General features: G+C 36.4%; 4 protein-coding genes across 10 annotated transcripts in view; all 4 read left to right on the forward strand.

The window, feature by feature from the left end:
- Window positions 1-2,675, forward strand: part of LOC129794688 (cysteine-rich hydrophobic domain-containing protein 2) — a 19,338-nt gene extending 16,663 nt beyond the window's left edge. Inside the window, exon 3 of the mRNA XM_055835554.1 lies at window positions 212-2,675. The gene's annotated coding sequence lies outside the window, so the exon portion shown is untranslated. The remainder of the gene's footprint in view (window positions 1-211) is intronic.
- Window positions 1,703-20,695, forward strand: LOC129794499 (G protein-activated inward rectifier potassium channel 3). 2 transcript variants are annotated; one of them, XM_055835252.1, is made up of 8 exons: window positions 1,703-1,815; window positions 5,851-6,099; window positions 15,248-15,362; window positions 16,203-16,733; window positions 17,902-18,216; window positions 18,300-18,405; window positions 18,476-18,730; window positions 20,162-20,695. In XM_055835252.1, exons 2-7 carry the CDS (start codon window positions 5,852-5,854, stop codon window positions 18,709-18,711), a joined length of 1,551 nt encoding a protein of 516 aa, XP_055691227.1. In that variant the 5' UTR covers window positions 1,703-1,815; window position 5,851; the 3' UTR covers window positions 18,712-18,730; window positions 20,162-20,695. The 2 variants fall into 2 exon arrangements, with proteins under 2 accessions (XP_055691227.1, XP_055691237.1); XM_055835262.1 differs by lacking the exons at window positions 1,703-1,815; window positions 5,851-6,099 and adding an exon at window positions 10,734-11,243.
- LOC129794527 (G protein-activated inward rectifier potassium channel 3-like) lies at window positions 20,695-27,193 on the forward strand. 6 transcript variants are annotated; one of them, XR_008751061.1, is made up of 5 exons: window positions 20,695-21,023; window positions 24,467-24,741; window positions 25,803-26,591; window positions 26,691-26,792; window positions 26,917-27,032. XR_008751061.1 is itself a non-coding variant. In XM_055835295.1 (4 exons), the coding sequence occupies exons 1-4, from the start codon at window positions 20,785-20,787 to the stop codon at window positions 26,738-26,740; spliced, it is 1,353 nt and encodes a 450-aa protein (XP_055691270.1). In that variant the 5' UTR covers window positions 20,695-20,784; the 3' UTR covers window positions 26,741-27,193. The 6 variants fall into 6 exon arrangements, 5 of the variants coding, with proteins under 5 accessions (XP_055691270.1, XP_055691258.1, XP_055691288.1 ...); XM_055835295.1 differs by having other exon boundaries at window positions 26,691-27,193; XM_055835283.1 differs by lacking the exon at window positions 26,691-26,792 and having other exon boundaries at window positions 26,917-27,193.
- LOC129794600 (G protein-activated inward rectifier potassium channel 3-like) lies at window positions 21,292-23,892 on the forward strand. The gene is made up of 3 exons (XM_055835394.1): window positions 21,292-21,422; window positions 21,687-21,958; window positions 22,029-23,892. The coding sequence occupies exons 2-3, from the start codon at window positions 21,712-21,714 to the stop codon at window positions 22,793-22,795; spliced, it is 1,014 nt and encodes a 337-aa protein (XP_055691369.1). The 5' UTR covers window positions 21,292-21,422; window positions 21,687-21,711; the 3' UTR covers window positions 22,796-23,892.
- Window positions 27,194-27,273: the final 80 nt, after the last annotated feature.

The following is a 27,273-nucleotide window of genomic DNA, read 5'->3' on the forward strand; positions in this document are numbered from 1 at the left end:
ATTTCACATCGTGTTATTTTACACAAAAGCTGCACTTTTTCTGTCGCCCGCAAAACTTTATGTCCATATGGTTGTGCGCGAAATGACGACGAATTTGCAATTATAGGCATGCAATAGGCTAGTATTTTTGGCGCCAATTCTCGGTCACTCACTGATTCTTCCTACCCACCTCGATGGCATCTTACCTGGTTGCATGATTCACCTCTTTTAGCTGAAATCCAACCTGTTTCCATCCCACGGATGAGCGTTCGCAATGGCCACCTCTGAGGGCACAACGATGGAGCTCGATTCGTATATACGGCAGATTAACCAAATTGAACTAGTTGAGACTGATTTTCATTGGATTTCCATATAGGCTCTGTGTACCACGATGGACGCCTCTTGGGGGCTTGGAAGAAATTTTTAAAGTATACGCATTTTGTATCTGGAAAGTAAATTTGAATGAAGTGAAAAAAAAAAATATATATGAATAGTATGAAAAAACTTGATTGAGGTTTCCTGCGTGTGTGCGTGATTTTCCACTCTATTGTCTTGCTTAAGACATTTATATTCCCTTTAGCAAATTTTTTAACAAAGGGTGTTGCAAAGAGGGGTTGCGCGAAGAAAACACCCTTTTGTGACGCACAAAAGTTGTACGATGATGTGGAAAAAATTGCAATGAGGGGAAAATATCAGGCTATAGCTATGCGGATGTTGCTTGACGGGATTGTGTGTGGAAAAGTCGATCAAGGATCATTTCCATGCGCGGGCAGTTTGAGTAGGCAGCTAACAACTAATTAGCTACTAATGCAGCTTAATTACTCTACTATAGTGCGCACTGCTGGTGAATGGTGAGTGAGTAGTTTAGACTCTAGAGAGGCACTCTCAGCCAGCTGCTGCTCCTGCCCAGCTTCGGCTCCTCACTGTGAATCGTCACGATGTCTACCAGCCAGTATAGCTTGAGATGCAGGAACCTCATTTGAGCAACTGGTCGCTCGACTTTGTTTATTCGTCTCTCACTCGAGGCGAGTCTGCCCGTTCCGAAGGGGGCTTCACATGCTCTAGCCAGCACTGCGAATGCTCAGTTTATTCTTGAACGTTGAACACTGAAAGCCGTTTTGTGATTTCAGTGCGCTCCAAAACTATTTCCCCCGCGCTGTGGCCATACAAAAAACAACTCATTTGTGCCACAGACTGAGCTAAAATTTCACAAAAAATAAAAACACATCATTGAATTTTAAAATAAAATTCACATAAGGTCGTTTTTTCAAGAATTTTTCCTGCGTAGAAAAATCGTGAAATGTGTGTGTGAGTTTGTGGAGGAAAATTCTTATATTTCCTGTGCATCCTTAAGACTTCCCGCCCTCTGCAAAGGCAACAGCAGACTTTATTCGTCCAAGAATCCTCTCAAACTGTGTACTTTAGAGAGGGAATGTTAATAGATTTTTAAAAGCTCAGTGTTTAATAAAGTTGTTCATTATAAAATATGACTCAATTCTCCCTTTCTATGGTGCTTCAGCCGTGTAAGACAGCAACAAAGTGCTTCCAAGTCATTAGAAGAGGTCTAACAAAGAACTGATCCCCCAGTGCTATCTCTTAACATATAGTTTTTTTTTAATTGACCACCTATTTATTTCCCCCCCGCCCGGTATTTGTGAGATTGCAATTGAAGAAAAAAGTGTGACACTCAGGTTTTTCATGTGAAGAAAAAATATATAAGACGAGATTTCTGCATAAAAAAAATATCACGCGCACCGAGCAAGTGGAAGAAACGCGCAGAGTGGTGTGGAAGTTACCTCAAAACCCACCGCAGAGACATTTAATTGGCATCCAGAGGTAATTGAAGGAAAAATTGTGGAGAAAATCGTGCAAATGAAACGCAGAAAATAGAATTGGGAACGATGTCATGTGGGGGCAGTTTCAGAGCTCTTGATAATCTGTCCAGAGTTCCATTTCGCGCCTATTTTGCATCCACAGTCACTTATCACGAAGGCTCGTCGAAAGGGTGGTGTGGTAGTGTAATTGATCTAAGACTAAGAATTGCTCCATTTTCTGTGCAGACAAAATAGGTTTATTGTGTAATCTTCAGTTAACAGTTCATAAAAAAGGATTTTAAAAAATCCTACAAGATCAGCTTTAAGCCTAAGTTAAGCCATACTCGGCCCTAAATTAGATAAGATATGTAATCAGTTTTTATTACTTTGAAAAATAAACCTTTAGGGGTTTACGTACTAAGGCTTCATACATCGAAAAATCTTTCCAAATACCGTCTGGATTTTTTCGCGCCTTTCTTAATTAGGGGTTGTTAAAGAGAATCTCCGAGATAATTCATGCGGAACCGTTGTTGGTAGAATTTCAGAGCAGTGCCACAGCACAGAGAAGTGAATTTGATCACTCTTACAGACGACAGTCAAGCGACCAACACCTCTTGGCATTTATTTTTCAATTTTTGAAGTTTTTTAATTGAAAAGTTTTTCATTGAGATAATTTAATATAAAGTGAGTTTTTAGTTTTATTTTTTTTCTTAAACTGAAGTAAGTAATTTTTGACTCTTTTATTTAATAGTTCTTATTTGTATTAAAAAAATATATTTTTTAAAATTTTTTTTTGAGTTAAGAATTTTTTTTAAAGTGTAGTTAAGTATAAAAAATTTTAAGCTTTTGATGGGTAAGTAACCCCTTAAAACGAAAATAAAATTAGGCGGATTCTGTCAAAAATATCTTTTCTTGAAAACTGTTTTAAGATTTTAACAAATTAGGTTTTCAATCATTTTATTGTCGTTTTATAAAAGAAAAATTAAAGAGAAATTGTTTTAGAAATTTTTCCAATAGTTTCAAGATAACTAGAAACGCGATTTTTTTAACACCTCTAATACAAATTGTCAAAATCTAAAAAAATATTGCTCTTAGAATAGCCTTAGAATCACTCAATTGTCAAATAGTAAGAAAAGAAAAGATTTGTCAGAAAATTTTCATCTTTTCCATCAAATTTTTTCTTTTATTTAAGATAATTTAAAAAAAATCATTAAAATGAATCTTAGAATAAATGTTCGAAGTTTAAGGTCTCATATTAGATAATAAAATCTTAATTTAAATATTTCTCTGAGATATAATACGTTTTTATTCAAATCAATAAGTCGTTGAAGGTAAAACAAGATTCCATACAAATTACGTACCTATAGGTTAACTAAGGGAGTTCCGTGAATTCCAGCTATTTTCTGCTAATTGCAATAAAACCAATAGATTGTCTTAAGATCTTTACAAAATTCTTTTACCCAACAAATGTGAAAAATGTGGTAAAAAAACCACAAACCGCAAGTAGATTTATCGATCTAATGTTACTTGAATCGCTGGAAATTCTTTGTTTTGTCTCAAATTTCATTTAATTAGAAAAATTGAATAAAATTTGTGGCTTAAAGTTCTTCTTACATGAAACCTTATCTGCCCCTGTTATCTTTATTTTCTTTTTTTTTTTTGATTTTTTTTCTTAAGAAAATTTAATTAAAATTCTGCTTGAGATTTTTGCACATTCGCGATAGATTTGTGCAAAATGTCATGACCCATGCTCTTCACAACTCGTACTCGTGATCAAAATCCATATAGCAATCGCGCGCCTATCAACGTGACTTTCATTCGGGAGGACTATCGGGATGATGGAAAAATTCGCGGGAAAATGTGTCTAAACCAGAATATTCTACCTCACACTGGTTAGAACAGACACACCGCAGAGTGTGTTGACAGTGTTGCTTTCCCAGGAGCAAGTAGAGGAAAAAAAAAGCTCATTATCAGCCTCTGACGCGGAGATAAAATACTCGAAGCACTATGAGAATATTGCGTCTGGGTTGGGAGTTTTGAAAATACATAATAAACCGACAGCAGCAAAAATGAGTAGAAGAGTAGCGTGATTGTGTGAAAATAACTTGATATGATGTACGTAAAAATCATAAATTTACGTGCGGTGTAATCTATTAGAATCAGCACAGCGCGCCAGAAACACGAATTGCAATCCGAGCCATATAACCGGCAAATATCGCCCACAATTCAAATAAGGTGGGAGCTAAACATTTTGTCTTATTTGAACATCATCACGTGCGATTACCCCCAATTGTTCTTTCATTTCGTTATTTTCAGAGGAATTAATTAAACAATGCGCTGTAAAGTGCTATTAGGCAATTAGATAATAATTCCTCAATTACATTAATAAGTTTCTTTGAGAATCTCGCCTCGGAGATGGATTAATGACGATTGCGCAAAAAAAATCCCTCATTCACCGTTCTCCACTCATTAAATTGTCTATTTTATCAGCATAAAACCGCATAAACATAGAGAAATTCCTATGTCTGATTGGATGACAAAACCAATTCCATGGGCAATGTATTTTAGAGTGTAAATAAATTAAGAGACGTTGAATCAATATTATTTTGAATTTATTTATTTTTCTCGCTTACACCGGAAGGTCAAATCATGGGATTCTGGAATGTGTCGGAAAATTCCTTCATCTGTTGGGCCTTCTGTTGAAGTGAAAAAAACCCTTGGAAGGTTAATTGCTGCATTTAAATTATATGTCGATCTTGGTGCGAGAAAATACAGCGAAAGATTAACGCTGCTCAGATGATTTTCAGTAAAATTTCTGAAATTGTTTTTTAACAATTAAACTCACTAAGAAATATATAATTATCTGATCTATCATTATATCTTTGCTGAGGCGATAATTAGTCCAAATTAATTCAGTTCCATTGCTGCAATAGGCCATTGTAGTGGATTCTAGTGTGGAATTTAAGAAATATTTTTTAGAACTTTTACTTTTTCATTAATAAATTCCATTAAACGTCTAATCAATCAGCGAACCGAAATTGAATAATTTAATTGCGAATAATCTTTCAAATTTTCGTGAGCTTTTCCACACACAATAATAATTAAGTTATTGGGCCTGATTTTTAATTTTTATTACCTATTTTTTAAATCCCGCTAAATTTCACCTCCATGGATTTTTAAAATATTTTTTGTTCGTATCGTCAAAACTGAAATCTTCCCAAAAAAGTAAAATAAAATCACATGAATACATAATGAGGAGACACGGTGTTTGAATGAAGAATGTAAAAAAGTCGATGATCGTCTCGATCGATGAGTCAAGGCTTTCGAATTGGTCGCGTGGGTAATCGCGACACGGAGATCCTTGAGTAGTGTTGAGGACACCATCATAGGAAGGGTAGCATCAAAAATGGCCAATTTTGGGTAAAATGCGGAAGAAAATTTGAGAAGATTTATCTATTTCTCTTCCAAGGAGATCATTAAAGGCATTCAGACTCTGAAAATATCACAGAAAATCCCCTATTTGATCGCACAACAACGAGGAGGCGCCATTGAAAAGAAGATGACCATAGTGAAGAAGAAGAAAAAAATTGAGTGGCTATTTTCCCTCCTTGCGGAATACTTTGGGAAATCTTCATGTGCGAAAAAAATATCATCTTGACATTGCTTCTTGAAAATTCACGCAATTAAGAGCATCTGCTGCTGATTAACGACGTCGTGAAAATTGTTAATTGATCGACTTGGGAGATTTTTTTGCCGCCTCTCCCGTTTTTGCCACTTGAGAAAATATTTCGCTCTCTGCAATGGCGAGGACCCAATAAAAGATGGTTTTGCTTATACAACGTGAAGCGGTATGACCGAGGCAAATAAACACACCCGCAGATGAGTCAATAAATTAAAACACGATTATTGTGAAGAAATTTGCCTTCGATAAGTGGTTTTTAGATGTGCGCGAAATGGGACTCTTATGCGGGGCTGATCTTGCGCTAAAGAGCCAAAAATGTGACACTTTGCTATGTGATGTGCAAATTAAACAAAACATTTCGTTGGATTTTTGCAGAATGACGAAGATCATGGATGAACGGCGACCTCCTGAGTCGCCGGGAGATTTGGCGTGGACAAAATTACTCGATGACAACAGTACGCCAAGTCCGGTGATTGTGAAAATTGAAGACAATCAGAAGGAGAGCCCAACATCCTCAGATCCACCACAAATTGCTGGACGACGTCAATCCATTCTTGGGGCTTTTCAGCGTCAAATACGCCTCTCCCTGAAGGCGGTTAGTGATTCCCCAGGACCCATTACCAGGTAATAAATTTGAGAAATTTATTATCTTTTTCATCTCACGATTTCATCGTTTAAAAATCAATTTTTCATCCTCACACAAGAAAAAACAATTCTTCATCGCACAAAAGAAAAATCATGAAAATGTCTGCGAAGATGCACGCGCCTTCTGCGAGAGGGATTGTGTGAGGAAAATTCAACACGATGCTGACCAATCTAATTATAACTTTCCAATTTGAACGGCTAAATATTATATTTAAACCGCGTGAAAGTGTGCGGGGGTGGCGTACGCGTCGGTTTATGCACTTAAAGACCTCCTCTCTTTCTCATACGCGGGATGTTTGTATTTGTTCCGGGAAATAATTAATCCTGCTCGTTCATATTTTCACCATCGACGGAAGAAAATTCAATGCGATGACGAGTGATGCTCCACTCATGGCGTTATAGAAGAAATTTTCACCTTCAGTGGGTTATTGGCGAAAACATAAGCAAGAAAACATCCCATAAAATCACAGATTGATTGCCAAGGAGAAATTACAGAGTGGCTTCAACTCACGCAATATTGGACAGATATTTGCTCAATTTTATTGAGCATGTTTTCAATAAATTCTTGAATATTTTAGAAGTTAAATTTTGCAAGAAACGAGACATTTTATTAGTTAAAAAAATCTTTTATAACATTAGTTGAGTTTTGCTTTGAAAAAGTCAAAGCTATAATACGAAAATTTGCTTGAAAATAGCCTTTTTATTTCGAATGTGTCACAAGTATTGAAAACATTTATTCCTATTTACGATGTTGTTTTGAAATGTTTGAATAAGGAGAAAAATAAAAATATTTTCCAATTAGAATTCCTTGCAAAGTCGTAATATTCTTGCTTGATTTGAAGGAAAGAATTAATTTATAACAAAAAGCTATTGGTTTTACTGATCGATTTATTGGTTAAGTTTAGTTCATAAAAATGCTATAAAACACCAAATTAGCATAATACAACGATTATGCATAAACGCAGAGATAAGAGAATTTTCATAAAGAATAAATTTTAAAATTTGCATTTCAGTGATTTTTTTGTGGGGATTAGTGAGCGAGTTCTGCGAAATAGGAACGAGAGAAATGATAAACCCGGATTTGCTTCATTTCTGCTCTAAATCTTGGCTTAGTTATTCGGGTGAATATTTCAAAATTTAGCGTAAAAAATGCTTTAAAAATATTAAATTAAAATTTGGTCTTGACTGAATGTAGAACTTTAGAATTTTTTAATCGTTGTGTAATGAAAATATGATTTCACGTCAAAATTTAATCAAACGTTAGAAGAGAAATGTCAAGTAGTTTTTTAGTTCATTTTCAGTGTCTAACACAAAAAAAATCAGGAAAAAAACCTTTTTAAAATGAATTCAAACCACGCCTCTGAAAAAGACAAGATCTTAGGCATCCTGAAGCTCTGAAATTCTCATAAATCTAGATCTTCAGCTCAAGAACGACTTGTATGGTTAAAAAAAAATATATTAAAAAAAAAGAATTAAAAGATCTTTTGATTTATTTCACATTCTAAATAACTTTTATGTACTTAACAAAGTTCATCTGTCTGTGATCAAATTTCAATTTATTTTTAAAAATAAATTCGAAAAGTTTCCTACAAAATTTAATCAAAGATTAGGGCATTAGTTGAAGATTTTATAAATATAATTTTAGTAGATTTTATCGGTGAAAATATTCCTTTCATAGCTCTTTTCCAAAAAAAGACTTTATCTCGTATTTCCTTCAACATTTCTCGTCATTTCAAGGAAAGGAAATATTTATTGGTGGAAAGAGTATCCACCATCAAATTCACATGTGATTCCACGCTGACTCACAAACGAGTTGTTGGAGACGAAGACAAAATAATCAAAACTTTAGAGCGGAGATTCAACCTCGCTGCAGGGGTTCAAGTGACGTCACCGGTGGAACATTACGAATTTATAAGGCACACACATCCCATTCGAATGGGCTGGTATAGTGGGTGTGTGTTGTGCGACTGAAGAAGATGTTAAGATGAATTTGTTGGGAGGTTTTTTTTTTACGACAGAGTGGTCCACATTAAAAATTCACATAACATGCGAATGGGTTAAAAATTTACACAGAGAGCAGCGGTGTGGTTTGTGGTCAATTCTGCACAAATGTGTATCTTCGGGGAGCGGCTCTAAGAAGAGGATTTTTGTTGCATAACAACTGAAACCCGTGGTTGGGCCGTGATAAAAGTCTTGATTTTTCACCCAGAGAAAGATATATTAACACTTAAATACTTGTTGCACAATGTACATTGATGGGTGCGTGAGTCAAGGTAGTCGTGCAAGGTGTAATGAGATGAAAAAAAAGATCAAAGCTCTTTTGCATAATCACCCCACGTCAGACTCTCTCACACAGTCAGTCTTGTAGGGAAATACTTTGAAGACTAATCAATGTGGAGCATATCGCGAGATCTGGGGAACTCTCTTAATATTCCACAAACTCTTCTTTTTTTTTTTGAAAATTTTTCCGACTTTTCCTTACATTATATATCTCACATTGAAAAGCATAAAGAACCAATATGTTCTTTATTGCGAACAAAAAATCATTATCTTCGGTGCGTTGAGTGATATAAAGAGAGAGAAAAAATCGCGTTAATACTAGAACAAGGTTCTCTGCCATATAAACTTAATAAGCCTGGCCCAATGTTGATGAGATGAAAATGGACTTAATTGGGGTTTTAATTGTTTATTTGTCCCTTTCGTACTCGCTCCATTTCACCTCCATTCCATCCTTGTAGCGAGGATAAGAATTTGCAATTCTAATTGCCACCCAACTGAGATGATTAAAATGATTTTAATTGCATTCATGTCATTGTCCACTCTTTGTGTTTTTCATGGACTAAAAATCCACATGGAAACAATGTCACCAGAAAAGGCGAATTTTCTTGGGAAATTGTGGAAAATTTTCCCATGGAGAAAGGACGTGTTTTTCCAAGCCCATTGAGGAGTGTTACCTACAAATCCAACACAAACTTTTAAAGAAGAGATATACCAATTAATTTGTAAGAAGAATAAGACAGATTGTGTTGCAAAGAAAATGATCTATTTTAATTCTGCGTCTATTTGACCGATACCAATAATAGCCGTATGCTATAAATGATTTTCAAACGCACAATTCGGGATGAACGTAGCCACAAATAAATCTAAAGTATGTCTTCAGTGTTGCTAAATTACGCTGCGTCTCCTCACATAGAATGATTTCGTTTAGCGTACATGTAAACATTAGAACGCGATGTAATTAAACACGCGTTTTTTTCACTGTTTACCAGTGGATTTTCATTGTGAAAAATTCTTTTTCATGCTCCTCGTTTCTTGTATTTTATTGCGGTATGATTAATTGTAGTATTTTTTCTTGTATATAGTTAATCTGCCAATAAAAAAGATTAACTAGAGTCATGGCTAATGCTTTTGGTATGTAGGTACATACCTCACGAATAATTTTCTCTATCTGCGATAAGGAGATTTTCTCATGTTTACAGATTCTTTTTGAAGATGAATTATGGCGTAGCGACTTTTTTGTTTAATTTTTTAAATGAATATTTGACAAATTACTCACATTTACTTTTCGTGAGATAATTTTACAATCAACATTGTAAGCTTCATGATCCTTTGATGATATTCTCTTGAAATGTCTTGAAAGCTCTATCATCATTTTGCATTCACAAAATTTATGCATTTATAAACATTTTCATAATTTTAATACGAAATGCAAAATGATTTTGGGTTGACGAGACGAGGAATGTGATTGATTGAGCTTCAAGAATTTCTATCACCAGCACACACAGTTGATTCTAAAATGAAGCTCATGCCCTAATTTCCACTCATGTTTTCGTCATTGTGGCAAAAAGCACCATATAGCAAAAGTTGAATTGCAAGAATCTCACAATTCATCCATTTAGCGGTCTATTTTCAAATTTTCACGCCATGTTGTTGAAAGTGAAAAGTCGTGACAATATAGAATTCTCTCTAACTCACGCTGAGAAGAACAATGAGAAAAACTTTCAAGGAAAAATGATTAGAATGAGAGCGGATTTTCTTTAGCGCGAAGACGATAAAGGAGATTCATCTGTGAAGGTTCTCTTTAGGCCCTTCCGTACAATTTGTACTCCACGGCTGAAGGAAATATTTATACGAGAAATACATGCGTGTTTATTTTTACCCTCGGAGCAAAGTTAAATTTACAGATTGAACAGCTATTTTTAGGGTAGTCTCACTCATAATTTTTCCAGTTGAGAAATTTCTTGAATTTTTTCATCACCATCCATACATAATTTCTCAACAAGTGTAACCTCCTTTTGTGTGTCAACACCCCCAAAATTGATTTTTTGCACTCTGTCGCCTCTTTGTCATCAACCAAAAATTATCTAGCTAAGAATAAAGAATCAAATGATCCGTTGTGAATGAAATTTGAATTGCAGTTGCATGCAATTGTGCAGCATCCACTGATGCAACTAGGATGGTGCTTGAAACCCTTGAAACGCAAAATCTAACGCGATGTTTACTCATCTTGTTATAAATACCTACAAAATACTTTTATGATGTAGCACTTCATCATCAGGTGCGACAGGGACAACTTATTAATAAAATGCACCAAACTTTGATGAGTTTAGACATTTGCAGCAGTTTGGCGTAGGATTAGCGTTGAGATCGACGCCGTGATCATTTCCCCAAAAGTGCTCCATTTTTATTACCTTCACTATTAATCCTCCACAGTTCATTGGTGCGAGACTATCGATCAAGAAGATCATCCACAATGATCATGACTTTAGGTGACAAGTGGAGAGAGTTTCTCAATGTGATCGTGTAGTGAGAGAACATATTGATCTGTCGGATGAAAAATCGAAGGTATTTCCGTGCGATGATTTTCATCAATTTAGTCCGCTAAATTGCGTTTTCTGGCCCTCAGATAGGCTATCTACTTAGGCGTCGCGGAGTGGGTGATTAATTATACTTGTGAGTGATCCAAAAAAAAAAGCGGGAGAGACAGCAAAGAATATCTTGATGGTGCTGGCGATTCTCAAGTGCAAAATGTCTACGCTAAAGCGATGTCTTAGCCAACTGTCGGTGATAGTGTTTCGTGCGGAATCCTCAGGGGAGCCAGCCTGGCGTGAGGAGTGTCTCAAGTAAAATACAAAGAAAAATCCTCGATTAGAGCCTTGCTTATCTCGAAAGCTCTGCACAGCCTTATCATGCACAATCAGCTGTTTATCCCATTCGTACCATTATACAGATCATCTTGCTCACAGATTTAATTATAATTTGCATCTCACTTGCATTAGTACAGGGTTCTCTTTCCTCTTGACACATTGCCATGGGCGGTACGTGCAAAAATTGCCATCTCCTCTCCCTTTCATCCACACAAAATTAATGATTTGCTTTGTATATATTTATAGAAGTGTTATGCGTACACTTAAAAGCAATTCTCACGTGGACATTTTGCTGTTGAGGAAAAAATTAAGAGTCACTTGCGATCATTAAAAACAGGGTAATACATGAATAATTGTAATTACATGCCAAAGCTTTATGCTCTGTCAAGAGATTTTAATTCACGTGCGCATTTTTGATTTGATTGATTTATAACAGAAATTATTATTTACGGTCCGTGATTACGTGATCACAAAAATTAAGCTAACTTTAGCATTTTACAATTCTTTTATATATCATTTGAGGTAAAAGATACTTTCATAAAGATAATTTTTTAAATACAACTTTTTCTTTAATTAATACTCAAAAAATGAAGAGAAAATATAAAGAAAGTATCTCAGTCTGAATCTTCGTGATTTTCAGGAGCGTATTCAAAAATTAATTTAAGAAGATATTTAAGATTTTTTTTTAATTTAAAATATTTTTAAAATGGGTAAAGAGCTAAGTTTGACATAGAATTGAATATGAAGATTGCCACTACCAAATCATATTAACAGCTCCTTTATTTAAGTTAAAATATTTCAGTAGGTAAATAAATAAATAAAATATTTCTGTCTTCTAAATTTACTTAAAACTTTCGGAATTAAAAGATCTTCATTCAATAAATCCACTTTGTATTTAAAACTTTTCCTTTAATTCAATAATTCTATGATAATAAGAACTGCACATTTTAATTAAATTCTCCCTGGATTCTTAAAGTGCAAAGTCTTCAAGAAAGCCTTAATGAAAATCACGTGTAATTTTTCTATTAACTACATTAAGTGTGTTTGATGCAGAACTGCATAGAACAAAAGATTCTAAATTATACATTCATACAATATGTATGTATATAGTTTTTATGAGGATAAATACTTTGGGCCTGTGAGACATTCAATCCAATTTGCATGAAATTAACCCATCAAGACGACACGAAGGCTACTTTCGCTCGCTCCTGGTACGTTGAACGTAAATAATGATTATCAAAGTGATACAATGAGGGAAGATTATCCATTCAACAAAGTGAAATATACGCGGAATGAGACACGAAATGTAATTTACAGACTTTTTGCTCTAATTATGTCGCGTTTTTTAGTGAGTCTCGCGCAGTGTCTTGGAGATCGTGGGATGAGATTTTAATAGGAAATTTCCTTTGCGATGACATCAAAAATTGGGGCAAAAACGAGGGACCCAAGGGGGCCTCTGCAATTACGTAGTTGATTAGGCTAGAGGAGAGATAGTTCAGCAACCTTAGGCAGGCATAGATTGATTGATAGGAGGGAATTTTGTGTTCATCTCTCTGAAAACTTACTGGCTGTATAATTGATGATTGTCTGATCTTGAATTCAACACTCGTCAATGATCTTCGTTTAAACGTTGGGTGCCAAGATATTCGTAGTCTAGAAGGCACGCACCAGACGAATGTGTCCAAATTCTTTGTCAAAACCACTGGTGAGTGGGTAAAAAAAATTGCCATTTTCTATTTTTAAATCCCCGCATTTTCCCATAATACATATATATATATATAATATTGAAGCTTCTAAACTGTTTGGATTTTTTACATACGTCGCGTTATTTTTCGCGAAGCATTTTCGCAAGAAGAAAAACACACACATATGGGGACGACAATTAATGTTGGTAATACCCTCGCTCCCCCCGCCATCAAAGAGCCGCGCAGTAGTTATAGTTTTTGGCATTTCGGAAAATCTCTTGTGTGCTTATGTGAGATGCTTTCAAATAAACAAATTTGTCAAAATTTCAAATTTATATTGCTTGCGTTTGCCTTTCCCATTGATGATCCGTCTATCCGAAGATAAACAAATAATTCAGCCCAAAGTCTCCACTTTGGTGTGGTTTTGTCGATGCACTTGTTGAGGGGAATTAGAAGCAAATACTGGGAGCAACCAAAAATCGTGCAATTGAAAAACGGGTCACTGGGAGTTGTTCATTAAATGGCAATGGAGATACACTCCAAGGAAAGATAATGACCGAGAGTGGAAGCAAGACGTCCATAGATAAGACATCTCGTTTTTCATGCTTTCCTAGCCCAAATATTGTGATTTTTTTTGTTGCTTATTTAATTATCACTGAAAAGCCTGAAAAGTTATGATTTGAAATAAAGCGAATATTTATGTTTGAGAAGGTCATTCCACTAACATGTGCGATTAACGCGTTGAGATAGCTCTTTGGGAAATATTTTGCAAAATAAGATAAGAAATTTGAGAAAAAAAACCAAGCGTTGCCGGTGATAAACCAATCGAATAATGAAGTAATATAATACCTACTTACATACATACATATGTACATAATGTATTGATGACAAGTTTATCCGGAAGTGGATGTTATGTATTTTATGTAAAGCATTGGGGTATGCATTTAGTGAATCAATGACGATGTTTTTTTGTGTTTCAACAAAGTTATGTTAAGAAGTTCATTTTTGTGATTTTTTAAAGATTTTTTTCTTATTCTTTGAGAAAAAAAAAGACATTCAAAATTAGTCAGAAACTACGTAACATTTAAACTTCCTGAGTCATATCCTTGGCAGATTCAAGAATCACTATTCAGAATTTTTTTTGTAGAAAAAATTAGAAAATTTTAAAAGGAATCAGAAACAAGCAAATTAATTTAGAAACCCAACATAAATGAAATAAAATTTTCTTCATGGAGCTAATAATTGCATGAAAAGCAAATAAAAATCAGCAATAAAAATACTTTTAGAACTTTAAGAAGGTCATTAAAATGCAATTAATATGCAAAATTATCTCAATGAATGCCCCTTTACTGCCATCGTTGGATAATAAGATAAAGCTATGTAGTCAACAAGGACAATAATATATTTCGCATTGAGATTTAAATAAACAATTTTTCATCTGTCGCATTGGGTATGTTTTTTTGCAACATCTTCCTCGTTCCGCGGAGGTGGAGAAATTTGTGGATCCATCTGGTTGAAAAAAAAAACTGAGCTGAAGTGAAAAGATCAACATGACAAAAATACAGTGCGAAATGCTGTGTAAATATCTATTTTGATTTGTTTCAATTTGTACATTTTAATGATCCATTTTGGTGTGTTTTGATAAAAATTTCAGCATGATCTTCATGTCCACCTCCGCATAATCTTGTGCCCACCTCACGGCTTTTTATACTATTTATTGACCCCCCAATATCAAGCATATGCTTCATACCATTGCTATTTTGGCAAAGGGAGAGTGGGAGGAGAAGCTCAATGTTGCGGGAAGTTGATATTCGTGGAGAGAAGTGAATATTTTCTCTCAAATTTTCCAACAACATTCGTGGGAAATAAACACTTTTTCCCGCCGTTGTTTCACATCCAAATCAACCTTGTCCCAGAAACTCACCCATTAGCGTCATCGACTTTTCCTGTTCACGAATTTTCACATTATTAAGATTATATTTGCTTTCTCTCACTCGAGGGGGTTTCCCGGCAGGAAGTCCACCAAACAAGTAAATTTTTATCTTCATCGTTTATCCGCGAGATCTCATTTTTTCTTGTTTTGCATATATTTTTTGCTAAATTTAGCATAACACTTTTGGAGAATAAATATTTTCATTTACTATTTTTACGTCATTTTATTTATGTTGATGAAAACAAGCGGTAATAGAGTGAGAAAAACCTGTTACAATGTACATAATTCGTGCATAAATCATCGAAACTTGAGATAAACTATGCAATGAGGTGATGAGGGGGAAATTTTGCTGCTATTTACAGATATCGCCAGACACGATTCTCATCCAGACGCGTGAGGAAACGTGTCATTTTCAAACACGGGGACTGCAATGTCGTCCAGGGGAATGTGGCCAAGCGCAGACGACGGTATATGCAGGTGAGTAATAAGTCTTCTAAATCCCATGATACAGAACACACAAAAATGTTGATTTTCAGATCATTTAATTTTTGTAATAAATCTCCCTTTCGTGAGATTTTAGCTGATTTTTTCTCCAAATCTTCGTCATTGTTTTTTTCATCCACTAAATTATTAAATATTTACAAAGAAAAAAAGTATTGCAAAGAGTTTAAAAAGAGATGAGTCAAATTTAAAAGGTATCATGATTTGCTGAAAACATAAAAGAAACTTCTAAGCGAGCAAAAAGACTGAAAGATTCCGCAGATAGATCGTTGAACCTTTGTACCGTGAAAACCACTATTTTATAATTCCTTTCATATTGAAAGCAAACTAAATTTTTGCAAAATGGTTAAAAAAAATTCCCGAGAGATCAATATTATTTCAATAAGACGCAAAATGAATGACCTTGTACTACAAAAAAAAATCTAAATTTCATTTAAAATCAACACATAATATGTTCTTAGCCATTAAGAAATTTTTCGTTTGTGAGCCAAGAAGAATTTCTAGCTTTATATCGACTGTAGATAAGTAGGTAAATAAATACTTTGCAATTAAATTTTAAAATATGAATTTTCATTCTCATACCAATTATTCAAACAGAACTATAATTAAAGTTTTACTAATGCCACTAATGCACTCTTAAAAGGCTTAAAAGCGTCAATAAAGAGAAAATTATATACAATGATCTCATTCAAAATGAATTCTAAGCATTCTAAGAAATAAAAGAAAAGTTTGCGAATTTTTTTTATTTATAAATTTTATTTATCTAGACACTTGGCAACTCTAGCATAGAATAAATGAGAAAATTTTCATTTTCAGGACATTTTTACAACACTCGTCGATGCTCAATGGCGATGGACATTGCTTGTATTTGCACTGAGCTTCCTGCTCTCGTGGACAGCTTTCGGGATAATCTGGTGGCTCATAATGTACACACACGGTGATCTGGATCACCTTGAGCCACAGGATCCGCACGTGCAGCTCATTCAGAATAAATCAACAAATCCATGCGTGACGGAAATCTACGGCTTCACGAGTTGCTTCCTTTTCTCCGTGGAAACACAGCACACCATCGGCTATGGTAACCGCTACATCACGGAGGAGTGCCCAGAAGCCATCTTCATCATGTGCCTCCAGAGTATTATGGGTGTCTTCATTCAAGCATTTATGGTTGGGATTGTTTTTGCAAAGCTGTCGCGTCCCAAGAAACGTGCCCAGACACTCCTCTTCTCGCGCAATGCCGTCATTTGCCATCGCGACGGCGTGCCATGCCTTATGTTTCGTGTCGGTGACATGAGGAAGAGTCACATCATCGAGGCGCACGTTAGAGCTCAAATAATAAGAAAGAAGGTAAAGAATATTTTCTCATTTATTATTTGTGCTACTTTCCTATTCATTCAAAGTGAAAAGTTAAGCTTTTAAGGAAGAACCCCAAATTGAATGTGATTCCAACGCGTCTTTTTTGGCAAGCGGAGTATTTTTGCAAAATGAAACACGTGTTGGTTGGGAACTTTAGAAAATTGTAAAATATTGAATTAACCTCCAGTCGTGCTTGTTGAAAAAAATCATGATTCTTATCTGATGCTGATACATCCGGAGATATAGTGGATTAATAGCATTAATAGCATTTTAATAATTCATTCTTTTTATTGCAACTGAATTGAAACTGAAACTTAACAAACATGCTTAGCCACACGGATAAATTAATTACGCTTATAGATTTCATTGATAGAAAATTGTATAAGGGGAGACTGGGGATTATAAATTTGATTAAAAAAATAGATTTTCCAAGGAAATTTTTGAAATATTCGTAACGTCTGTCTTCAAAATTTTCTTGAAAAGTCAATTCTTTATCCAAAATTCCTGAAATTTGGCGAAAAAAATACTAAAACTCATGTTCAAACCAAACACGTGCATTTTCTTAATTAGAATTAAGATTAACCCATTTCTGTTTCTCTTTAATTTTATTCCGTTTAAACAAATATAATTTGTTATAAAAATATTTGAACTAATTTTACATTCAGATTTCTTTATAAAAACTTTTTTTTTTTAAAATATTTTTATGCTCTATCAATCAAGTTTGATTAATTTTAAATTAATTTGATTAAATCAGCTGAAACTATTTATAGTTTTATGAGTTCTTTTAAGAGGTTTATGAAGCAATTCACACATTTTTCCATTCAAATCTTTGTTTTGAATTTTTTTCGCAGTAAAATGAATTATTCGTATTGATTGATTGTAAAAAATTGGCGCCAGTTTTCAAACACAACAAACCATAAAAAATTTCATTCATAAAAAAAATCACAGCTATTAACTGAACAAGTGGCTGAATTCTTTAATTTTTATGTAGACGTATTTCTTTAGCAAAAAAAGAAATGAAGAATTGTAAGAAAAAAAAATTATGCCAGGTGTATCAAACGCACAATTATTGGACAAAAATGGGTTAAGACCTTTAAGCTTTATCTTCTGTGCTGCCTACATGTAGGCGAATAAAATTCGTTACTTTTCTATTCAAAAGGTGACCAAAGAAAACGAAGTTCTTCCATTTTATCAGCAAGAACTCCAAGTTGGAGCTGATGGGCGAGAGGATCGTCTTATGTTCATCTGGCCCACAACTATTGTCCACAGGATTGATAAACATAGCCCCTTGTATGCTCTATCGGCACAGGATATGCTGAAGGAGCGCTTTGAAATTGTCGTGATGCTCGAAGGTGTTGTTGAGTCAACGGGGATGACAACACAGGCAAGGAGTAGCTATCTCCCATCGGAAATTCTCTGGGGACATCGTTTTGAGCACGTTGTCGCCTTCCGCAAGGAGACTGGGGAGTATGAGGTAACGTATACCCCACAGAAGAATTTCTTAATCAACTCTTCATGCTTAAATTGGTTTAAATTCTCACTTTAATTTATTCACAGGTGGATTACACCCTCTTCAATAATACCTACGAGGTTGATACACCTCTGTGCAGTGCCAAGCAGCTCGATGAACTTCGAGCAGAGTTGAATACACCAAATGGACTAGGTATGTGATGCACTTGATGAGGACACGTGAATTTATTTAATGACGATTTATAACAAAAAAAATCAAATAGAACGACTCTGCTCATCTGGCCTCCTGCCGCGTGTGTCATCGGCAGCCAGCCTAGATCCTGCCAGTGAAGAGTCCGGTGATTCTGGTCGCTTGCAGATGCGCTCGTGTTCGGTACCCAATGGCATCCCAATCACCGAAACACACCATCATCAGCAGGCGAATGGGCATAAAAAGACACAATCAGGACGACGTCTTTCCGTTAAGCACGAAACGCTTCCCGTTGATTCAATGTGCTGATATTTACTCAATACTCTAGGTGAGTTTGCTATTAAATATTAAAATTTTATGAGTTTATTAAAAAGCGTAAATCAGCATAAAAGAAAGGGCCGTTGCCTATCAATTATATATGAATTAAGAATAATTTTTAAAAATTCGAAATGTTCAAATTGATCAATCTTTGATTGACAAAAAATGATAAAATAATAATCAATCGAATAAAATCACATCGAAATAAAAATTATTGATTTCTAAGTATTTGAGAGGTAATTGAGAGAAAATTGAACAAATATTGATCCATAATTACCCAATAATTGCTAAGTTTTAGTTTTTTTTCATAAAATGGTAGAGCAGGTGAGAAAAAATTCTATACTGGTTTATGCTTTTTAATCAAACTCCTGATAATTAATTTTCGCGACTGCAGTGAAGCTCTCTTTCATAAATTTTCCATCTTAAAAAATTCTGCCTCAAAAATAATCCGCAACTTACTTTCACGTCCTCAAATTGACATTTTACACTTAAATCATAAATTAAATTCGATGACGTAGTAAGGAATTATATCGTCTTAATATTTTTATTGAAGTATATCACGCTCGAATGTTTTTTCCTATTTTTTGTGAATCATAAAAGAATCATAAATTTCATACGCCCTTGACCTAAGACGTATAAATATCGTTCAAATCTGCAGAGTTTTAATATACAATTTAATAATAAATTTTTAATCCAATGTGAAAATTATATGAGCGGCGAAGTTTGTCATGCACGCAACTGAGCCTCCATTGCATAATCTCCCGCATTCAGTAAGAATTGCCCGCGTATGTAGAATTCTAAGCACGTTGGGAACGTGCAATTCACTGCGACTGTCGCACATGTGAATTATTGTGGGTTAATTAATAATTAATTTTTTCCGCGTCAGCGACGATCTAAATCAAGGTCTAGGTGAATTTAATTTCTTCTCTCGCATTCTCTTCCCTTTCATTGCTCATCCGCGCGCACGCATACATGTCCCCCATACGACAAAATTGGGTTACTCGTTGGGGAATAATTTGGATAATTTATACTTCCCATGCAGTACTCAATTTGCACAAAGATTGCCTCTCTAGAATGCAAGAAAAAAATGTTCTCCTAGAGTTGATCACTAATGGCAGGGTTTAGCAATTCATGAGTTGTTCTCAAAATCATTCTAAGTAATTGTTATGGCAATTTATCACTCAGCTTTGAGATAGGTTTCTTTTGTTGGATGAGTAATGCGTGGTGTGTTGGGAGATGAAGATAAAAAAGGTTGGTCACATCTGAATTTGGTGTAATAAAAAAATTGGACTTGTCCTATTGAGGCTCATCACTGGGGTCCATTAGAGAGCTCACTTCAGTCGCTTAGCGCACGTTAAACTCACGACGTTGAGCTTCAATTACGCGACAGTACGAATTAAAATCTATCTTTTCTTTGTTTTTTCTTTTCCTCCGCCAACAGGTATAAGATTTAAGCCAATTTTCCAGCCAGGTGGTGACTCAGTGTGAATATCCTTTGTGGAGGAACTCGATGACGGACCTTGTCAAAAGTGCTTTACCGTAGTAGCTACATATATCATAAAAATTATACATATATTTTTTCGATAAAAAAAATGTGATTCAATTTGAAAGAATTTACTATACGATAGGTATTTGCATAGAGAAAGTCAATTTGATTGCACATAGAATCTCAGTGTTAAAGTCGGAAGAGACCATTGCTAAAGGAGAGTGATTAAAATGTGTTAGTATCGTTAGTATATATAGAGAGAAGTAAAATAGATATTCCAGAAGGTTTTTTTTTGTGAGAAATTCAAATTGTTCATAGAACAGAGAATCATTAGCGTTAACAAATTTTAACAATTTTATCGTAGCTGAAATTAGCATATAAGAGAGAAAGATATTTTTTTCGGCCTTTTTCACATCTTACCATTAAGTTATATATATGAGAGAGTGTTATGTAAGAGAAATAAAATTGCGAAATATTTGGAAACATTAATTGGTGGTGCAGTTAATTAATATAGCGTGAAGAATTGAATTAGTGCTGAACTCTGGGTCAATTGGTACAGAGCGGAATTTCTGCACGCGATGGAGGTAAAATTGTTTGTGGACTCCTTGAAGTTCAATCATGAAGATCAGCGTCCGAAGGTTGATGCCGCAAAGGTCGAACGAAAGCCAAAGAGGACCTTTTCAGCACCTGTGGGGGTGATTGAGGAAGAACCCGATTCCCTTGAGAGTGTCATCAGCAATCCCTCACTCCTCCCACTCACGATCGTTCCAACACACGCCAGTGGTTTGAGTCGTCTCAGTCGCTGTGGCAGCCAAAAGTAAGTTCCCCCAGTCCAGGTAAATATTCTCACAATGAAAAAAGAATTTGTAAAGGTAGCACGCCTCAGTAGCATTATAAGAGCTTTAAAGATCATTTCACACCTCAAACTTCGATGGGGGGCTCTGTGTGGTGCTAATGGGAGCAACAAATAAAATGAGAAACTCTTTTTCGGGTGCGTGGCGCGAATTTTCGGTCCCCCACAGCAGTGGATCGCAATGAGTTGTGCCGGTGAAGACGCAGCAGGTGATTTGAGGTGTGATAAAGACAATTTAGTACCTCACAGTCCCAATGTTCTTGTGGCCAAGAAGCAAGTTTCCATTAATAATGAGGTCTCCGTATCTCCTGGTGGTCGTATTCATTCCACCCTGAGAACACCCAATGGCACGGTTCTTAGGCGGTAAGTTGAAAAGAACTTATAATGTCTTCAACCCAGATATGCCCAGAGATCCAGAAAAGTCAATTTTTAAATAGAAAATTCTTGAAATTTCTTACAAGATGTTCAAAAACTTTCTTTCTGGAAAAAACTAAAAACTTATTTTACTATTTTTTTTTTATAAACTCAAAGTCTTTCAAAAAAAAAATTCTGAGCGTATTAGTTGGGCAAATCAAGGTTAAAACTTTATCGAGAAGTCGTAAAAATTAATTTTCCCGCATTTTCCAGTTGCCATTTTCGCTTGGGAAATTTTATGACCACCAAGAAGCGCTGTGTTCACAAGAATGGATCTTGCAATGTTATTTTGTCCCATATTAAGAGGAGAAGATTGAAATTCTTAGGAGATATTTTTACAACACTCGTTGAAACAAATTGGAGTTGGGCTCTATTTATTTTCTCAATGAGCTTTGTACTTTCCTGGATGGGGTTTGCCCTTCTCTACTGGCTCATTTGCTACACTCATGGGGATTTTGAGGAATTTCACCTTCCTCCCGATCAAGGTAAATTGCTGGATTGATTACTTAGCTAGGATCTTTAAGGATTTTCTAATACAAAAAAAATCATTTGCAGAACAATTTAAATGGACCCCGTGTGTGTACAACCTGTATGACTTTCGATCCTGCTTTCTGTTTTCCATTGAAACTCAGACGACTATAGGATATGGCGTTCGAACGACAACCGAGGAATGTCCTGAGGCAATTTTCCTCATGTGCCTTCAGTCAATTTTCGGCGTAATTGCTCAGGCTTTTATGGTTGGGATGGCTTTTGTGAAGATGGCCCACAAGGGTAATTCCTCAACGACCTTCCTCTTCTCCAAATTCGCCGTGATAAGCCAGCGAGAGGGTGCTCTATGCTTGATGTTTCGTGTTGCAGACATACGGAAAAGTCGCATAACAAATGCCAGCATAAGGATGAGATTAATGCGAACCCATACAAGTAAAGAAGGAGAAAAATTGGCAGAATTCCAGGAGGAATTGCCGGCACAAATTGATGAGTGCACACCATCGGATGTCTTCCTGATGTGGCCAACAGTGGTAATTCATCGCATTGACTCCGCATCACCACTCTACCACCTCTCACCGGCAACACTGATGCATGATCACTTTGAAATTGTTGTCCTGCTGGAAGCAACAATTGAATCCACAGGCTTATTCACGCAAACACGAACGAGCTACCTCAATAGTGAGATCCTCTGGGGACATCGCTTTGACTCAATCACATTCTACAATCGCGAATTTCAATGCTACGACGTGGACTATTCACGCTTCAATGAGACCTTTGAGGTGGAGACACCCCTATGCTCAGCCCAGGAAATTGATGAGTTTCTCAGTTTGTAGCGTACGACGAATGGTGGTGGTGGATGATGGAGGCGCCGGGTGGTACCCCATTGTTTAAAAATAGTGCGAGAAGAATAAATAGAATGCGGAATGTATTTACCTGGTGAATTTACACCAAATTGCTCTCGTCACAGCGTATGATGCCAATACGATCACCAAACATTTACCGCGCAGTGCTACTTGAATGTTTTCTCCCACGGCTGTGAGGAAGTCGCGAGGATGGATGGTCTCAATAGCGCATTATAGGCAATTAGCACCTTGTTGTGGTTGTTGTGTATGCACATTTGCTGTGAAGACATTGTGTGTGGGATCACGCGGTAGCCCCCTTGAATATAATAAATTTTTCTCACCGGTAAAACGCAAGATCACAACTGTGTGCCGGGAGATCAATTCCTCTGGGCACCGACTTCTGTTCAAAACACCTGCCAATCAGTCTGTGTCGAACCATCGACGAACAGAGGCTTCTCTCATAGGCAGTGCGCGACTTTTTCACACGGTCATTTGTGTGTCAAGTAGAGGCTCTCGCGATATTGCCTGAATCACTTCATACGTGCGCTATCAGGAGATTATCAGTGCGTGGACTCTCTGTGTGGCGCGAAAAAATCAAAATTAGGGAGTACTTACTTTTTTGGCGATAATGAGTGTTAAGAGAGATTCCCCGAGTGATCAGTCATTGCTCTCCTCACCTTGGGAACAGCATTCACCACATATTGTGATCTCAACACTTGGGGATCATACACCGTCACCCTGTTCCCTCTCACCAGGTACACCGAACACCCCGTGTCGGACTCCCAATGGATCCATTCGAAGGTATACATATGTAGAAGCCCACCTCGTGCACCAGCGGGAACGATTGCGCACATCCAAGTCAATTTGCATACGACAGAATTATTCCAACCTTGGTATTGAGACTGGTGCATCTCATTTGCATTTCCTACCCACACACAATACAGCTGCTGCAACGCTTCCGGAAGCATTTAATTCCACGATCTGCATTCTTTCGTCTCTGTCTCTTTCGTCTCTGCAACTTCTTCCCCATTGTCCCCAATCATTCCCCGAAAAAAAAATCCTCCATCGTCATAAGCTAAAAAGAAAAACAAGCTATTACCTCTCTGATATGGAACATGGGATGTCTTGAAGGTTTTCAGTGTGAGTGTTTATCAACTTATCGTAACGACCGCGAAAAGTCTTATCACACCTGAGCATACACACACATTTAAAAATGTGTATTTATTTGGGGATCTCTCTGTGAGGCCCTGAAGTTCACCCGTAATTCATTCACATCATGAATCATTGAATTTTTCTCCATCTCCCTGCGTAGACTTCTTCTAGAGATTTTCTCTTGCACTTTCCAATCGATCTCATTGGGTGTTTGACTTATTATTGTACTCAAGATGTCCCCCCTAAAAATTGAGTCACACCCTGGCTCCAAATTGCACCAACACATTCGCCCAATATTAGAGAGGTTGTGGGTGAGCACAGCTAAAGAAACTTCCGCAGTATGGTGTGAAATGTCGATCAAGTCATTTAGCTTGCGATGCGAATCAATTTAAGTAATTTAACAGAAGTCCTTGACAATGAGTGAGTGAAGTGTTGATTGTGGACAAAGGAGATTGCTATTTAACATAGAAATATCCTCTTGATATGCTATATCCTTCTTGTTGCCTGCAGAAGCCGCAACTTTCGTCCTGGAACCACAAGGCGTTTCCGCAGACGAGCTGTGTTTAAGCATGGAGAAGTGAATGTGATTCAGTCGAAACTCAGCAAAAGGAAGCTGAGATTCCTCCAGGATATCTTTACGACACTCGTAGATACTCAGTGGAGGTGGACTCTGCTAATCTTTGCGCTGAGTTTCATTCTCTCCTGGTTGGGATTTGCCGTCATTTGGTGGCTTATCTGTTTCACACACGGTGACTTGGAAGCAGCCCATTTGCCACCACACCAAGGTGAGAATATTTGCACTTTATGCTTTCCTTGAGTGAGGTCATACTACAACGGAGTGATTAAAAAAAAAACATTATTGATTGAGGAATTAAATGGTCGAAATGTTCAATATGTGTATGTTGTTGATTTATGAGTTTCACAGAACATAAACTTCCTGGGAAAATTTTTTTGTTGAATTTCTTCTTCGAGTTATTTCTCATTTTTTGGGAGAGGAATGTTAAAGAAATGTTCTATTTAGGTCAGAGTGGGGCTAGTAAAATCAGCCGAAAAATGAGGAAAAACTCATAATAACATATTTTCCATCAAGAAAAGTGATCATTATGGGAAAAAGTTTTGGTGTTCCATATTAGTTAATTAAAAAAAATACGTAATTTTTCTTTACTTATGGGTGTTTCAGTCAAGATAGTGGAAAACCTGTAAAATTCTTCAAAAGAAATTCTTCGTTCTTTGAAAAATTCACTGATATAACTTTTCAAATAAATCTTTCTAAAGTCTTAAACAAATTAAATAAAATAACATTTAAGGAATTAAATTTTTTTACTTATTTCTGCTATTTGTAGAAAGAAAATTCTTACCTACCCATTTAAATTATAATGTGCGATAGAAACATTTTAACACAGATATGTTCTAGAAATCTGATTTAAATATTGATCAAATCTCAACCAAAATTGTTAAAATTTCACTTAAGTACTTCAAAAATTTTTAAATTTACAGAAAAGGCTGGGCTTATGTTTTGAAAAACTTAAAAGCCAAGAGACAAAAGACGTTCAAACTTTCCAAGATTTCATCCTGAATGTCATTCAAGTTTATTTTCTTATGATTTTGAGAAGGGCTTTTACAACAATTTAAAAAAAAGGAAAATCCTTGATTACGCAAAAGAATTGTTTTTCTCGTCTATTTGTTTTTTTTTTTGTAATAAATAATAAAATCTTATCAAATCACCTTTATTTTTAAGACTAATGATTGAAAAGAAAATTCAATTTTTATTGTGAAAATATTGCTAAGCTTTTATGCTTTTTCCAAAATGAAGAAGGGATTTTTAAATATGATCTACTCCTTGCAGAGGAAAACAATTGGACTCCCTGTGTGTACAACATCTTTACCTTTGCATCCTGTTTCCTGTTCTCCATTGAAACACAGCACACAATTGGCTATGGATTCCGTACAACCACCGAGGAATGCCCGGAGGCGATTTTCATGATGTGCATGCAGTCGATTTATGGAGTAATGACTCAAGCTTTTATGGTTGGGATTGTATTCGCCAAGATGACCCGACCGAAGCATAGATCACAGACGCTCCTTTTCTCAAAGAACGCTGTCATTTGCCAACGGGATGGGGATTTGTGTCTAATGTTCCGGGTGGGAGATATGCGGAAAAGTCACATAATTGGTGCCAATATCCGTGCGCAGCTAATCAAGTGCCGCACCACAAAAGAGGGTGAATTTTTCCAGCAATTCCAAACAGAATTGGCTGTTGGTACGGATGGGTGCGCTTCGGATTTATTCTTCATCTGGCCCATGATTGTTGTGCACAAGATTGATGAGGAGTCCCCATTCTACACGATGTCAGCATCGGATATGCTTCAGGAGCGTTTTGAGATTGTTGTGATTTTGGAGGGAACTGTGGAGTCCACGGGACAGAGTACACAGACACGTTCGAGCTACTTGAACACCGAGATCCTTTGGGGGCATCGCTTTGAATCGGTGGTATCGTACAATAAGGAGCGACAGAGTTACGAGGTGGACTACAGGAGGTTCAATGAGACAGTTCAGGTAGACACCCCACTCTGTTCGGCCAAAGAACTCGCGGAATTCTGCAAATATCAAGAAGACCTCACAATAGCTGCAAAAGGTGAGCTTTTTGCGGAGCTTTTTGTATATGTAATGTGTTGTGCTTTTTGTGCTTGTACCAATTTGTTTTTTCTGTTTTATTTTTTTGCCTCACCTGCAGAAGGGCCCCGCTTTCATTTGGGACACCCAACCGATCAAACGGACACTTAGAGCACGTGGTGGATTGTCTTCGTCGAGAATGCGAATCTCTCTCGTTCATTTTGTATGTTGTTCGCTTGTTTTTATGCTGGTATCTTTACGATACAATTATGTTCTCTATTTTTTGCTTAGCACAATTTATGTGTGATTGTGAGCTTAATGGCGCGATGTTTGTTCTCTCGCAACAGAATTCCATTACGACATTGGTGGCGCATCACCGATTTTGTCACAAAAACCGAGGCTACCGCTGCTGGTGGAGAATCTGCGTCATCAGCTGCTACCGCCCCAGAAACTCTCTCAGTCGCACAATCATCTGCACAGGACGCGCCACTATGATACAGATTCCATACGATCGCATCCAGAATAGGGGCAACACACCTGCTGACCCGAACTCCATGAGCATTTTGTCACCTCTCTTTGATAATCTTGTGATCATGACTTCAATAAACACACTCAATCTGGTCACTGTCTCCTCTTCCCTGCGGCTCCTTCTGCTGCCTCATCGTGTGTGGCAGTAAATTAATCTGGCGCGCACACAATGAGAT

Source organism: Lutzomyia longipalpis, chromosome 1 (genome assembly GCF_024334085.1).
Source record: "Lutzomyia longipalpis isolate SR_M1_2022 chromosome 1, ASM2433408v1".
Lineage (NCBI taxonomy): Eukaryota > Metazoa > Arthropoda > Insecta > Diptera > Psychodidae > Lutzomyia > Lutzomyia longipalpis.

Excerpts from the sequence above, each read along its gene's own strand:
- LOC129794499 (XM_055835252.1), top strand. The coding sequence starts at position 5,852 with ATGACGAAGATCATGGATGAACGGCGACCTCCTGAGTCGCCGGGAGAT. Across the intron at positions 15,363-16,202 it reads GCAGACGACGGTATATGCAG|GACATTTTTACAACACTCGT; the intron begins GTGAGTAATAAG and ends TTTCATTTTCAG. Across the intron at positions 16,734-17,901 it reads CTCAAATAATAAGAAAGAAG|GTGACCAAAGAAAACGAAGT; the intron begins GTAAAGAATATT and ends TCTATTCAAAAG.
- LOC129794600 (XM_055835394.1), top strand. The coding sequence starts at position 21,712 with ATGACCACCAAGAAGCGCTGTGTTCACAAGAATGGATCTTGCAATGTT. Across the intron at positions 21,959-22,028 it reads TCACCTTCCTCCCGATCAAG|AACAATTTAAATGGACCCCG; the intron begins GTAAATTGCTGG and ends AATCATTTGCAG.
- LOC129794527 (XM_055835283.1), top strand. The coding sequence starts at position 20,785 with ATGGAGGTAAAATTGTTTGTGGACTCCTTGAAGTTCAATCATGAAGAT. Across the intron at positions 21,024-24,466 it reads AGTCGCTGTGGCAGCCAAAA|AAGCCGCAACTTTCGTCCTG; the intron begins GTAAGTTCCCCC and ends TGTTGCCTGCAG. Across the intron at positions 26,592-26,916 it reads CCTCACAATAGCTGCAAAAG|AATTCCATTACGACATTGGT; the intron begins GTGAGCTTTTTG and ends CTCTCGCAACAG.